The sequence below is a fragment of the Carcharodon carcharias genome, chromosome 13 (genome assembly GCF_017639515.1).
Source record: "Carcharodon carcharias isolate sCarCar2 chromosome 13, sCarCar2.pri, whole genome shotgun sequence".
Lineage (NCBI taxonomy): Eukaryota > Metazoa > Chordata > Chondrichthyes > Lamniformes > Lamnidae > Carcharodon > Carcharodon carcharias.
In genome coordinates this window covers 130,774,149-130,787,918 of record NC_054479.1, presented here as the reverse complement: position 1 = coordinate 130,787,918, position 13,770 = coordinate 130,774,149, and the positions used below count along the sequence as shown (strand labels likewise).

Genomic DNA, 13,770 nt, shown 5'->3' with positions numbered 1-13,770 from the left:
GCAGTTTATATTGGCATTTACCATTTCCCAGTTTATCACTGGTTTAGCAAAGGCAAAACACATGCTAAAAGCCACTAAATAATGTATTCCAGCGATTGTAATTACAGATATTTATCCATCACTCCCAAACCCAAAGGGAATAACTCTGATTCTTAGTTTAAATCCAAACTGGGTCCCTGGAACCTAATCTGCACTTGGTTCAAGAGGGAGTGCACACAGGCTGATCAGATCTCTAAACTTTTCTCCACTTGTTGATTTGAAGTGTATTTCACTGTTACTGTACACTGGTGTACTCATTTAATATACACCTCTGTTCCGAGTGGCTTCTGCGAATACAAGGGATTCCTGGAATGATCTGAATATTTACAGGTGATTCGTAAAGGGAAGAGTTTGAAACCTACTCAGCGTCTGCACAATATACACCACGCTCTGACTACACACACCACACTGAATATCCGCGCACAGACACACACACACACACACACACACTTGACACCTTTTCCTGCACGGAGTAGGTGATGTATCTTCATGTGAAACAGCCGGTCAGTGGAGCTGGGAGCACACTCTGCAAAACACCCAGAGCCTTACCGCGGGAACACACGGGATGTCCTTCACTTTAAGCCAGGCGAGGTCCAGGAAGCCCTCTCCTCTGTAGCAGGACTGCAGCCGGTCCTTGATGCGCTCGTTGATGGAGCTCAGCACGAACATGCAGAGGACGGATTCGTCGGGGGCTTTGCTGCGCCTCTTCTGCCCCTTGGAGAAGACGGCGAACAGCACGTCGTCCTGGTCAGGGTGGATCCCCAGGGACCTGGCCAGGACCGGGCCGGCTTTGGACAGGTGAGCGGCTTGCAGCAAGCGGTACTCCACGCCTTCTTTGACGCAGCCGATAGGCATCTCCACGTAGGAGTTGAAGGTGGTGTCAGCCTGGCACAGGCGGACCAGTTTGGAGGTGTAAACCTGCTGGCGGCTGGAGCCGGGTCCAGCGTTGACCAGCTCGGGCTGCAGGGTGAGGAAGTAGACGAAAGCCGAGCTGCTGAAGCCGTAGATGTAGTAAATGTCAAAGTCGGGGATGACCGTGAAGGTGTCGGACGGGATCTTGATGAGGGAGGCCAGGAACTCGTCCTGGAAGACAAAAGAGAACATCTCGTCCGCCTCGGGGTTGCTGGCGAGCAGGCGGCTGGAGATGGTGGGGAAATATTCCGGCTTCCCGTCCACCGCCGTGGCCACGAAGAGCTTCGCGTCCGAGCCCTGGTCCGAGACGATGACCCCGAAGACGGAGCCGCTGTCGTTGACCCTGGACAGGTAGTGCTCCTTCTTGTGGAAGGGCTCGCCCAGCTTGAAGAGGTCGTCCAGCCGCAGCAGCTTGCAGATCCCCTGGTACAGGCTGCCGCAGGCGATCAGGCGCCGCTCCCCCTGGTCGATCAGCAGCATCTTGTTGACATTGTCGGTCAGCCTCAGCGGCTCATTGCAGGGCTGCACCATGCGGGGAGGGTAACAGTCCGGGTTGTCCTCGTCCGGCCCAGTCTGGTGGGTGACCAGGGGCTGCAGGTCGCTGGATAGCTTGTAGATCCTGTTCACCGCCCCCAGGTACACGCTGCCCGTCCTCTGGTCCACCACCAAGTGGTTGAAGACCCAGTCTGGGTTGTCAGATTTAAAAGTGTTATACTCCTGGTTAATCAGCACCCGTCCGGAGGAGGAGGAGGAGGAGGAGGAGGAGAACAGGAGAAAATGGAAGATGAGACAACTCCGGTTCCACCTGATTGTCGCCATTGTTTTGTTTTTTTTTGGGGGGTGGGGGTGGGTGCCAGTTGTTGGTCTTGATTATGGCCGGCTGCTCTCTCTTTTTAAATCCCAATTAATTCGCCTAAAATGGACCCACGTCCACACATCCGATCCTTAGCATCGTAAACCTGAAAGGAAACAAGAGAGAGAGAGATAGAGAGAGACAGTGAATATCCAAGTTGATTCTTAGACAAAGTCCCACACTGATTGCCCAGCCAGCTGGGCTGATTCGGGGGCCGAGAGGAGGTTCCTTAGCTCCCTCCCTGCCCTTCCCTCCAGCCTGTGCCTCCCTCCCTGCCCTCCCCTCCAGCCTGTGTCTCCCTCCCTGCCCTTCCCTCCAGCCTGTGCCTCCCTCCCTGCCCTTCCCTCCAGCCTGTGTCTCCCTCCCTGCCCTCCCCTCCAGCCTGTGCCTCCCTCCCTGCCCTCCCCTCCAGCCTGTGTCTCCCTCCCTGCCCTTCCCTCCAGCCTGTGCCTCCCTCCCTGCCCTTCCCTCCAGCCTGTGTCTCCCTCCCTGCCCTTCCCTCCAGCCTGTGTCTCCCTCCCTGCCCTTCCCTCCAGCCTGTGTCTCCCTCCCTGCCCTCCCCTCCAGCCTGTGTCTCCCTCCCTGCCCTTCCCTCCAGCCTGTGCCTCCCTCCCTGCCCTCCCTCCAGCCTGTGTCTCCCTCCCTGCCCTCCCTCCAGCCTGTGTCTCCCTCCCTGCCCTCCCCTCCAGCCTGTGTCTCCCTCCCTGCCCTCCCTCCAGCCTGTGCCTCCCTCCCTGCCCTTCCCTCCAGCCTGTGCCTCCCTCCCTGCCCATCTACTGTTACCTCCACCTCCCACCACCCCCCCCCCCCACCCACTCCGATATGTTAATTCACTCCTACGTCATTCCTTTCGACCAAGTCTTCTTGTCCGCTTCTAACTGCTGCTTCACTCCACAGGTGAGAATGAGGAGCCTGGCAGCCTAACATCAACGGGCAGCTGTCCAAGAGCAGAGAGCCAGAGAGCCCCCCCTGTGTCAGCTCGAACAGTGAATGAATTAAAATGTCAGCAATTCATTACACGGCGCTTCACACATTAAATAGAAAATCTCGTTTAGGGGCCTTGCTTATTCTTCAAACCCATGTTGAAACCATACCGGAGTAAACTGTAAAATTAATAAACACTGAATGCTAATTAGGACAGTGTGTTCAAACTCAGGTGCTTATTTAGATCTTAACCCATTTAAAAAGATCTTTTTTTTAAGAAAAAAAAAGCCAAGTAACCGCCTGAAATCTGCCTGGATCAGGGCCAACCTGGAGTGCCGTGTCCTTCTGCACAACACCTGTAAGTGACAGACTCTGCTCCACACCCTTCCTCAATGTCACTCCTGCGGAGTGTTTGCTTTAAGAACTCGGTCGCTGGGCTTAGCTCACCGCCCACACCGAGCTCCGATTTGCTCATCGCGTCATTAGGGGGCGGGGATTTAACACCGATCCCAGCGCTCATTGGTCGCCCGTAATACCAATCAGAATATCGGGCTCGGCTCCCAACAGAGCCTCCTAGTTTTTAAAAGGGTCATGCAACAGTTTAGCGGTTCAATTCAGGGTTTAATCAAACAATCCGTCACTCCCAATTGATAGAGCGATGTATCAATGTTGCAGTTCAATATTTGCAATCAGAACTTCAATAAACTAAAATGACACCGTTTACCACAGAGAGGCTATTAAGAATTACTTCGATCTAGAGGACCTTTATATAAAAGCACAGGAAACTTTGATGTAGCAAATGTAATCTGAAAACACCTCAATTTAATTGATAACACAAAAATGCTGGGAATATAATCTCACTGCTGTATATCGTTGCTGCTCAGATTCACTGTCTTGTTTCATGATTAAGAGGCGCGACTCTCTCAAAGTGTCCCCACTCACACTTAAGACCAGTTACCGCCTCTATCTTCCCGGGGAGACAAACCCCTTTCTAATCCCATTTCAAACAACAGCGCCTTCTGCCCTATCCGCTGCGGATCGGGTCCCGGGGCTAAATCGGGAACAACTGGTTCCCGGGGAGAGTGGCGAGAAAGCACAGCGTTGAATATTTCACCGACAGCCGCTCTCATCGGAGCCCCGCTCCCGTGCGAGGATGATTCGCGGTGCATGGGGTCACTCCCCGAAGTCAGTGACAGAGAACTGCTGAAGCTATGCTAACTGCCAGCAGGATCCTAGACGAGTACTCCCTCTTTAACTTGGCCCAAAGTGAGGGGCACTCCCTCCCCCCCCAACCCCAGACCACCCCAGCCTCAGCCCCTTCTCCTAAACTACCCCACCCACACCCCACCCCTTGGCCACCCCCTTCTTCCTACAGGGTGGTTGGATAAGCCAAGCTCGCTCCCTGAAGTCGAGGTGAAGAGGATTTTACTGCGCAACCGTCCAACATAAAAAAAAACTTTTCATTATCTGAATGAACCGAACCCATAACTTCTCAGGGGGACGCGCGATATTTCATTTCAGATTTAAAGTGGCGTTAATTATATCGTTTCATGAAAGCCTTGGCAATGCCTATTTCTGTATTGTTGAGTGTTTCGATTCGATGGACAGAGACTGACATTTCAGGTGCTTGGAAAACTGGATTCCAGTTGGAGGTATCCAAGCCCCTCTGGACTTTTGAGCCTGTTTCAAGCGGCAGCATCTGAAGGTCACTTGAGCTTCTCGAACACTCTGGGCTGCGCTGACAGATTGTTGGGAGCCGCGCTGATCCTTTGGATGAAAGAATACACTTGGACCAGGGGCTCGGTATCTACAGCGTCACAGTGACTGGCCAAGTCCACCTCCCGCCCAGGGAGGGCCGTCAGCCAGTCGGAGGCTAACTCCTGCCTCCTGTCTGTTCCGTTTGTCTGAAGTTCAGGAAGGCAAAGTAGGAATAGATCTGACCCACAATGTCTGCTCCCCCCACCCCCCCGCCCTCTTCCCCCCGCCATCGATAAGGGGAGGCCTGAAACCAAACGTCATAAAATTCCTCCACCCACCCCGTCAGCCAGAAAAGACTCTTTAGTGACCGTTTTGTTGATCACACCATCGCCACCACTCTGAGATCGAACTATCGAAGATATTTGTGGCCCTTTATCAACATCTCTCTGGGAAAAGAAACCATTGCTGCGCTGCCCCTTTGATCTTTGTCATACTCCTTACGGAAGGAAAATATTGCCGACCCTGAAACTCCGAGATAAAAAAAAACAGAAATACACAGGTCAGTCAGCGTCTTAGGATCACTTGATTCACCTCCTCACCGCTCCTACCCGACCTGCTGTATATTGCCGGCTTTTCCCTCCATTTCACTCTCCCTTCGCATTTTGACCTGAGAACTTGCTTCGATTTATATCAAAACTCGTTCCCCCTCTCGCACCGGAATTTAGCGGAGAGCTGGTCACTCTCATTGGGAGGAGTAATTATAAACGCAAGATGCAGCCTCCATTTGTGCTGTTAAATTGGGACTTGTCCTTCAACTGAATCAATCCGAATATCTTTAGACATTCAGCACTTCTACCGAGTTTAGAACTGGCTGTTTCTCAATATTAACCAACAAAAACCTATTGGACAAAAGACATATCTTCATATCTTCAGGAACGAACTGTCACCTCCTTGCCAAAAAACTACATAATGGGGAAAAGAGGGCTTCCTTTGGGGGGGGGGGAAGAGAAGGTATTTCTACTTATTTCTCTTTCTATCCTTTATCTCCTCAACCCCCACAGGGCCATTGGTCACTTGTTTCTATGTTGTTCTTTCACAGAGTGCTGACCCTTGTTCTGCTATTAACACATTCTGCCATCTTACCTTTATGCCGCTATCAGCACCTTCTTTAGTCTTTAACACCACCCACTATTCACACTCCCTTGGTCTTGTGTCTATGACATCTTTGTCAGTCTCTCCCGAGCTCCCACCTATGGCTGACCTATTTTGCTCCACCCCCTCTTTCCACAGTGTAAAATCCATTACATTTCTACTCTAGCTCTGAAGAGAGTCATATGGACTCCCAACATTAACACTGTTTCTCTCCACGCCTGCTGCCCGACCTGCTGGGTTTTTTTTTCCTGCATTTTCTGTTTTTATTTAAAGGAGGGCTTCCTATAATCCGCGATGGGTTTTACCGCGAGGTGAAGCAAGTCGGCAGTAAGGCGTTTCAGAGACTCCAGTCATCGTAGTTCTTTAAATGGGCAGTTCCCATTAAAATTAAGAGTCATACTTGAAAAATATCGATGACTGAGGTGGGTAAGAGTCTCTTTAAACCCAAGTTGGAACATCCCGCCACAACCAGCTCGCATCACCCGTGATTCGGTTAGCTTGGTTGGGAGTTTCTGCCAAGATCCCTGTCACACCCAGTGGCTAATAGAGATCCAAATTTAAAAATAAAACAACATTGCAGGATAAAATTTGGTAAAGCCCACTTCGATTCACTTCCCGACACAGCTGTCCCGCCATCAGCACACAGGCGACCAGAGCACAGCACTCGCCATCGACGCACCGGCGCGCCCCGCAACCTGCCAATACCCTCCGTCCTACCCAAAACCCAGTACCTCAACTGACCCAAACACCTCTCGGCGCTTCAGCCAAGTCCCCTTGCCAAGCTCTGTCCAATATAGAGCAAATACACAGTTGTGCACAGCATTGCGTATGCACCCATGAATCCGCTCTATCCACTTTAGTTGGGGGGGGGGGTTATCCCTCAAGCTATTTATAACTAATTACCTCTCTAATGGAGACGCGCTTTTGTGGACGGTTAATTACTGACTAAATATTACCATATACCTTGGGTCGTACCACACTAAGACACATAAAAGCAACAATAATGAACTCTCCACCCCCTGAAGGATCACCAGTTACTGGTTATGTCTCTTAAGAGTCATGTCATATACGGACTCGAAACGTGAACTCTTTCTCTCTCTCCATAGATGTTGTCAGATCTGTTGAGTTTTGCCCCCAGCATTTACTGTTTTTATTTCAGATTTGCAGCATCGGCAGTATTTTGCTTCTATAGATAAAAGCAAAAAACTGCGGATGCTGGAAATCCAAAGCAAAAACAAAAATATCTGGAAAAGCTCAGCAGGTCTGACAGCATCTGCGGAAGGGAACACAGTTAACGTTTCGAGCCCGAATGACTCTTCTTCAGAACAAAGGAAAAATAGAAAAGAGGCAAAATATAAGCTGGTTTAAGTTGGTGGGGTGGGGAGACAGACTTTTTTAGACTTTGCTTCTATAGACTGGCTGTCTCTCTATTGGAAACAAAAACAGAATTACCTGGAAAAACTCAGCAGGTCTGGCAGCATCGGCGGAGAAGAAAAGAGTTGACGTTTCGAGTCCTCATGACCCTTCGACAGAACTAGGGTCATGAGGACTCGAAACGTCAACTCTTTTCTTCTCCGCCGATGCTGCCAGACCTGCTGAGTTTTTCCAGGTAATTCTGTTTTTGTTTTGGATGTCCAGCATCCGCAGTTTTTTTGTTTTTGTCTCTCTATTGGTGCTGTCGGCTCTTTATCTCACGAGGAAAGAGTTGCTTATAATTGGAATTTCAACTAATTGAGTTGGAGGTACTTTAATTGCCGATTAAGTAATTAAACAAATTGGATGTTAGTTACTCATCTTCCCATTCTAAATCAATCCAAGCACTTTCTCCGGCTTTCTTAAATCAATTAAAATCATTTTTGAAACAAGAGCCAAGAGTTGTGACAAATTTTAGTGAGGATCTGGACATTAAAGGAGTACTGTCAAAAAGCCACGCAAACGGTTCCATTTGTCTGTCTCTTATTCACGAAAGATTTTCTTCTTTCCTGTTGTATATAAAAGTCACCACTCGGAAAATAAATTTCAAAAATAAAAAGTAACCTGCACATTAAGGAGATGATAGTACAAGCATTTTGCTTTTTTTTTTGCAGACCGTGAACGCCAGGATCAATTGCATGAGGAAGGGAAGATTCAAAACGGACCAGTTTCTTTCTCCATCTCTCAGTGAAATTCCAGTTTAGATCAAATCTAGATCAATAGCACGCTCCTTAAATGTTATTACAATTGCGGTCTACAACTTATAGTATGGGAGAATTACAATGACACATCGCCTCGATTTTAAATGTGTCAACTTATATTGAGATAGCGCCTTTCGTGTCGCAGGGCTTCGCAGGAGTGTCATCAAACAGCATATGACAAGGAGCCACAGGCGATGTTACTTCAGGTGACCAAAGGACTGGTCAAGGAGGCAGACTTAAAAGGAGGAAGCGAGATGGCGGGGGAAAGAACTCCAGGTATCAGGACACAGGTCCTTCCGGGCAGTGACTAATGTCGGCGATGTATATTGTTTAGTTGTGGACATCAAGCATCAAAACCGCCGCACCTCTTAAATAATGAGGCCCGCGACTAACAGCACCTTTTAAAAAGGGTTCGAATCCTGGCTCCAGCCATCGCAGCTGAAGTAGTTTTAACTTGCTGTCAGCAGCCTAGCCACCTTCAGTTACCTGCCAATTAGAGGAACGGTTCCAAAACCAGTGAAAGTTTTGACCAAACCCCACTGAATAATAATAAAAAAATTACTTCAATTGGGTGAAGCATTTATTTTGCAAGCGTTTACACAACTGCACGTTTGGCAACTTCAAATGGGAACTCTGGACTTTGGGCAGACGGTCTAAAAACTGGTTTGTTTCAAATTTCGCCGTTTTTATCATGGAATTGCCAGAAAATTAAACCCGCCTCCGGTTTCGCGCATCCTGGTGCCAGGACACTAAGACCCAGCAGAAGGCACACTCGGCGCAGGGAAGATTAAGGGGACTTGGAACTCACCAAATCTGCTTAAAGTGCTGCTGCTGCTGCTGCTACTACTGCTGCTGCTGCTGAGTGATCCGGCAGCGCCGACTGTACTCACGCAGGACTCCCACGATGGGGGATTGGGGGAAACCCAGAGTCTGTCAGCGCCGCCATTCACTGGTACCCTGGCCAACGCGGAGCATTTCTGCGGCCACATCCAAATGTAACAAGTTCAATTTTCAGAGAAAGCACACCGACTGGGAGACTGCTTCGTGCTGCGGCAGGGCTGGGAAAAGAACGCTTCTGGGTCCTAGCGCCGATCCAATATGTCATTCATTCCAAAACCTGAATGAATTTTTAGTTGGCAAAGCAGGCGACGTAATGAAATTATACTCATCCCTTCTATGTCTAAATCTTAAGTACAAAATGGTAGAATTCTCATACCCGACGCACTGCGATTCAGTGCCATTTCAAAATGCTAAAACGAGCCATGCCATTCACAATCCATCATCGGTAAACGTCTCTAGACCTCCCAGCCACGTCGGACTTTGTCGGAGGTTATAGTTTAAGTAAAGGGAGGCTGGCCACTTCACAGCCCCATACAGCCAATCTGGGATCGTGGCCGGGGTTAGGGTTGATACTGAAAGGTTAACGCCACTTCCTCACACTGCACTGAGGAACTGTAGGATCATCCAACAAGACCACAAGCGTCAATTGTGTAGGAAGACCCCCCCAATCACAAAGGCTCCGCGGCTGTGATCACCCTCCCTCTCATTCTCACACACGCAGTATATCTGTGTGCCGCCCACCCAAACTGATTACACCGATTATCAGCCCCTTCGGCAACTGGCTGCTGCTTCCAGTCATCAACACTTAAAGAGACACTGGGTTGCCCAAGTGTCATCAGTGGAAACACTTCATTAAAAGTACTTCCTCCTTCAGAAGAACATACTAAAAACACATAGGAAATTAGACGCTAAAGTTGCCATCTACTCCTCGGCCCTCCACTCCTGTAGCCAGCGGTGAAGTGATTGTTTCCATCCGAATATGGAACGAGCCCCTATGTAAAGGGCCCAATGAACAGAACCGCTTCAGTCAACCTGAGAGCTCACTGAGGTACATAAAGCGAAATCTGCCCTCCTTATCCGAAAATGTTATTAAAAGCCAATTAAAGTTGCAAAGCTAATGATCTATTAAACTAAGATAGGACTGGAGTATATATTTCCCTCATTATCATTAATCGTCCTAATCACATTAATGTGGAAAATTGGCCTTTAATTTCATTACCGGGACTTGTTTATCGGCATTTTTCCTCTCGCTCCGCTGCGGTTGGCCAAATAAAGAAATTGGTTTATTTTACTGCTGTCATGAAGAGACCACGTGAATAAAGAGGGTGCTGTCCATACTGTCATCTCCCAGAAACGAGTTAGAGTTTCTGTTACTTGGTGTAAAAAAGCACTGCAATTCCAAAGTAATCCACTATATGTAAAACTGTTACAGGTTTCCTACAGTCGGCGATGAAACATTAACCTTTATCGCCAGGAAACTGAAGAGGATGAAATTACTCCAGGTGAAAGTGCTTTAATGAGGAAAGAAGAGGGTCTGCTAATGCCCACTCCTTCTGAATGACCAGGAAATCACTGATCTACCTGATCATTTCTCTCTCTTATACATACGCACATACACACACATATATACATATCAATGGCCATCACTAAATTAAATCTACTCATGGACACATTGCGCCAATAATTGGTAGGGCATTGCTCCTTCTCTCCCCTTCACCCTTAAATGAATCCACTGTTCTTCACATTATTGATAGCGAGGGTTCCTTCTTTACTGATTAAGACTTTCACAAGCCCATCCTCACTGCCCTTTTCCCATTTAACAACACAATACACTTACCTGTCTTACTCGCGTGATCCAATGCACCTTTCCCTTTACATGTCGTTTCACCCGCTTCCCACCTTGTTTACAGTCACCATGTGACTGACAACAACAAATAACATCGCGAAGAGTGTGGCCAGGGACTGGGTAGCGCGTACCACAGTCCAAGTGCTGCACCCGTTCGAATGAATTAAAGCTGCATTGGGAAGTCACCAGCCGGGCTGTACCATTAAGTCCGATCGTTCACTGATTGAACAGGGACACCAATAGCCGACCGACACAAGAGTGTCGCTAGCTGCGGACAGCGTGTATGACAGTTGAGTGAATATACAGGTCGATGGGAAAGGGAACAACTCCGCCTTCACCTGGGTTTAAGAGTTCAGGCTGTAAACTGATTGAATCAGCGAGGAATATAGCCCAGGAAGGAAACATGAACACCTACAATGTACTGTTCCGTTTTTCGCATAAGGTCCCTGCCCCTTATACGTTTCCAGACTTGCTCATCGGGACATTCGGTTTCGTTCTGTGGGGGAACGAAGTCTTCCACTCCCCATTTTATCTCCTAAATTATGGTTCCCTATATATAAAAAAGAAATCGGCGGGCTTTAGGACGCTGCGGAGAACTATCTCCCTTTTCTGGGTAGCAGGAGAGGGGCCGTACGGCGCTTGACCCTGTAACCAAGACGGAAATCCCACGTCTGGCAGACAGCAAGGAACACAGCGAGATAAAACAGGTACACGGAGATATACAGACACGTATACTGCACTCATGTCTACACAGCCACAATACTCGCGGACTATATATTCAGGGATACTGGTGTAGTCATGCACGAGAGACACATCTATAAACACACACACACACACACCGACACATATCACACTGATAACATTGCGTCGCGGCTCCTGCCAATTTCATTCTTTTTTTTTTTAAAAAAAAACCCCGCGGGACAGAAATATCCCGGGAAGTAGTGACAGTTAATAAACAGGAAAGACTCCCCTTGAGTGGGAAGCTGAGAGTGGGTTTATGGATGAGGCAGAGAGGTTAAAACACACCGAATCTACATTGCCACCTGCAGCAAGGTACTGGCAACAGACGCTTCACAGAATCTCTGTCCTCAGATCGACTACCACTGGAACAGCAAGATTTTTTCATGGTGGGGGTGGCGGTGGGGGTGATGCAAAATACACCTTACCAGCTATCCACAATAAAACAGGTCGACCCGTCTAGATTGCCAAAGTCTTGGTGAATCCGACAGCGTTACATTTCAGTGCTAGTTTTTTTTTAAATGGGGGTGGGGGTTGGGGGTGGGGGGGGGGCGTTGTTAATATTAGTATTTCACATGAGCTTGAAACTGACACTACTGGTGCAGTCGTACTCCCTCCTTACCGGCCTGCAACGGTTCACTTACCCCGGTTGCCGCCTGGTTTGCATCAGTACACCGCCGCATTGACACACATACACACACACACACACACACTGCAAAGACAGAGAGAGGTATAGCAACTGATTCCTGCATGGGCAACACTTCAGGAATATCTCCTGCACACCACCGCCGCTTCCCACCCACCCCCCCAAACAAAAAGCATATAGAGAAACCTTTTTTGATCTTCATCTACTTAAAGCAGACCGAAATGACGAGAATAAGCGAAGGTAGAATACCATCAGCTCCTATTGCTCCCTCTATGATCCCGGTGCTTCGCTCGGCAGTGCCATTAAAACACTCGTACACTTCAGTGCATTTTGAGGGGGGGGGGGGGGGGTAAAGGCGGTTGGGGGGGGGGGGGTTGGAATGAGTATAGTCAAGGATTCCTGATCGTCTCTTGCCAGGTAGCTCTTCCCTCCTTCAAGCCCCGTTTCCCTCTCTTCTGCCCCTCTCTCTTCCCCCTGCTCTTCAGCCTTTCCGATCGGTGAACCAGCAGCAGCGGCGGCGGCGGCGGCGGCCGCTTCACATTTAGAGGGACAGGGACGGGGACAGAGCGAAAAGATTCCTCTGGGTTCCTGTCGCAGGATCACACTGGTGCCCCGAAGAATGGGAAAAAAAATGCAGACGCCAACTTTGTCTTGAATATGTAAAGCCGAGTGTACAAGTGTGGAGCCCATTTGCATTTAACCATTGCCAAGGCGTAACGAGGAAGTGAGTAACGGTCCAGTTTTACACAGTCCGGTACCGCTATTACACTACAGTGACGTACAGTTGCCACCAGTTATTGTGTTAATTTTGCTATTTCCAATTCTATTTCACAGTAGATACATACAACTGTGAATATCAGAAGTAGTATCTACAATTATTAATGATCCCGTGCCTGGCATTCCCAAATCAAATTCCTTGCAATTCCAGCAACCTTTGAACAAGGGGAAAGAGGGAAAGACTCTGGGATTAAGATTGCCGAATTCCTCGGTTTATATATATAAAAAAAGTTCTTGGCCACTCCCTCATCCGTTCCTCACATTATAATCACTATGTATTTTTAAAGAGTAAATAATGAGATTTTCAAGGTCTAAAAATTAACTTTCAGTTTTCTGGGAAGTTAAGCTGTAATAGAAGCACAGACTGATACAGGACAGTAGAAGGCCACTCGGCCCATAGTGCCTGTGCTGGGTCTTTGAAGGAGTCCTGCCCTTTTCTTGCAAAAAATAAATCCCCTTCAACTATCTTCAATTTGAGCTAAATTCCTTATTTGCGAGTGTGGTTTCTTTTTTGCGTAAACCACAACCTAACTTCTCCAATATGTGCGAACGCTATATTGGTGCCACTTCGAGACACAGTTGGATGCAACAAAAGATGAACACAGTCCTTTTTTGAGGAGCTACAAGACTCGGGGTGAGTTGGGGCGATTCAGTGCTGTGCTCCTACACAGCGGGTTCTGCCTCCCTTACACAGCCACCAGTCATGCCACTACTTTCAGGGAAAATATGGTTATAGTAAGCGCCTGTAGCCTGTTGAGCTCCCAATTTAACCCAAACCCATACCCTAAGAGAAGGTTCCTGGACACTTGCAACAACTTTGGTGCAGATTTAAACGTTCTGGCAGTCCTAAACGTTCTTCCTCGACTTTTAAATGCCGTCCCTGCTGTTAGTAAAACGCACAGTGGCTCCCTGCGAGTACATTTTAAGGAGGTCCCCGGAGACGGAATTGCATTTAAAAATACACATAAATAAATGCAACAATTGCACACGAGAGAATGTAGCGTTGGGGTGGTGGTGTACTGGAGAAGGGTCCACGTTGAGTGTGTGTGATGGGGGAGGAGGCTGAATCCCTGCATTGCAACGACACCTACAGGTGAGACAGAGCTCAGCAGAAACGCCACCGGGTACCCCCCCCCCCCCCCCGCCCCCCTCGGTCATTCTCTCAGGCATG

General features: G+C 48.5%; 1 protein-coding gene across 4 annotated transcripts in view; it reads right to left on the bottom strand.

Moving 5' to 3' along the window:
* The window catches only part of plxna4 (plexin A4), a 701,383-nt gene extending 689,241 nt beyond the window's left edge, over positions 1 to 12,142 (bottom strand). For 2 of the 4 annotated variants that reach the window (XM_041202718.1, XM_041202721.1), the window contains exons 1-2: positions 8,561 to 8,801; positions 589 to 1,910 (exon numbers count right to left, since the gene is read on the bottom strand). In XM_041202718.1, the coding sequence (XP_041058652.1) occupies positions 589 to 1,770 (1,182 nt within the window). In that variant the 5' untranslated portion in view covers positions 1,771 to 1,910; positions 8,561 to 8,801. Of the gene's footprint in view, positions 1 to 588; positions 1,911 to 8,560; positions 8,802 to 10,429; positions 10,541 to 12,071 lie in introns of those variants that run through there. The other 2 variants (XM_041202720.1, XM_041202719.1) reach the window with 2 other exon arrangements.
* Positions 12,143 to 13,770: the final 1,628 nt, after the last annotated feature.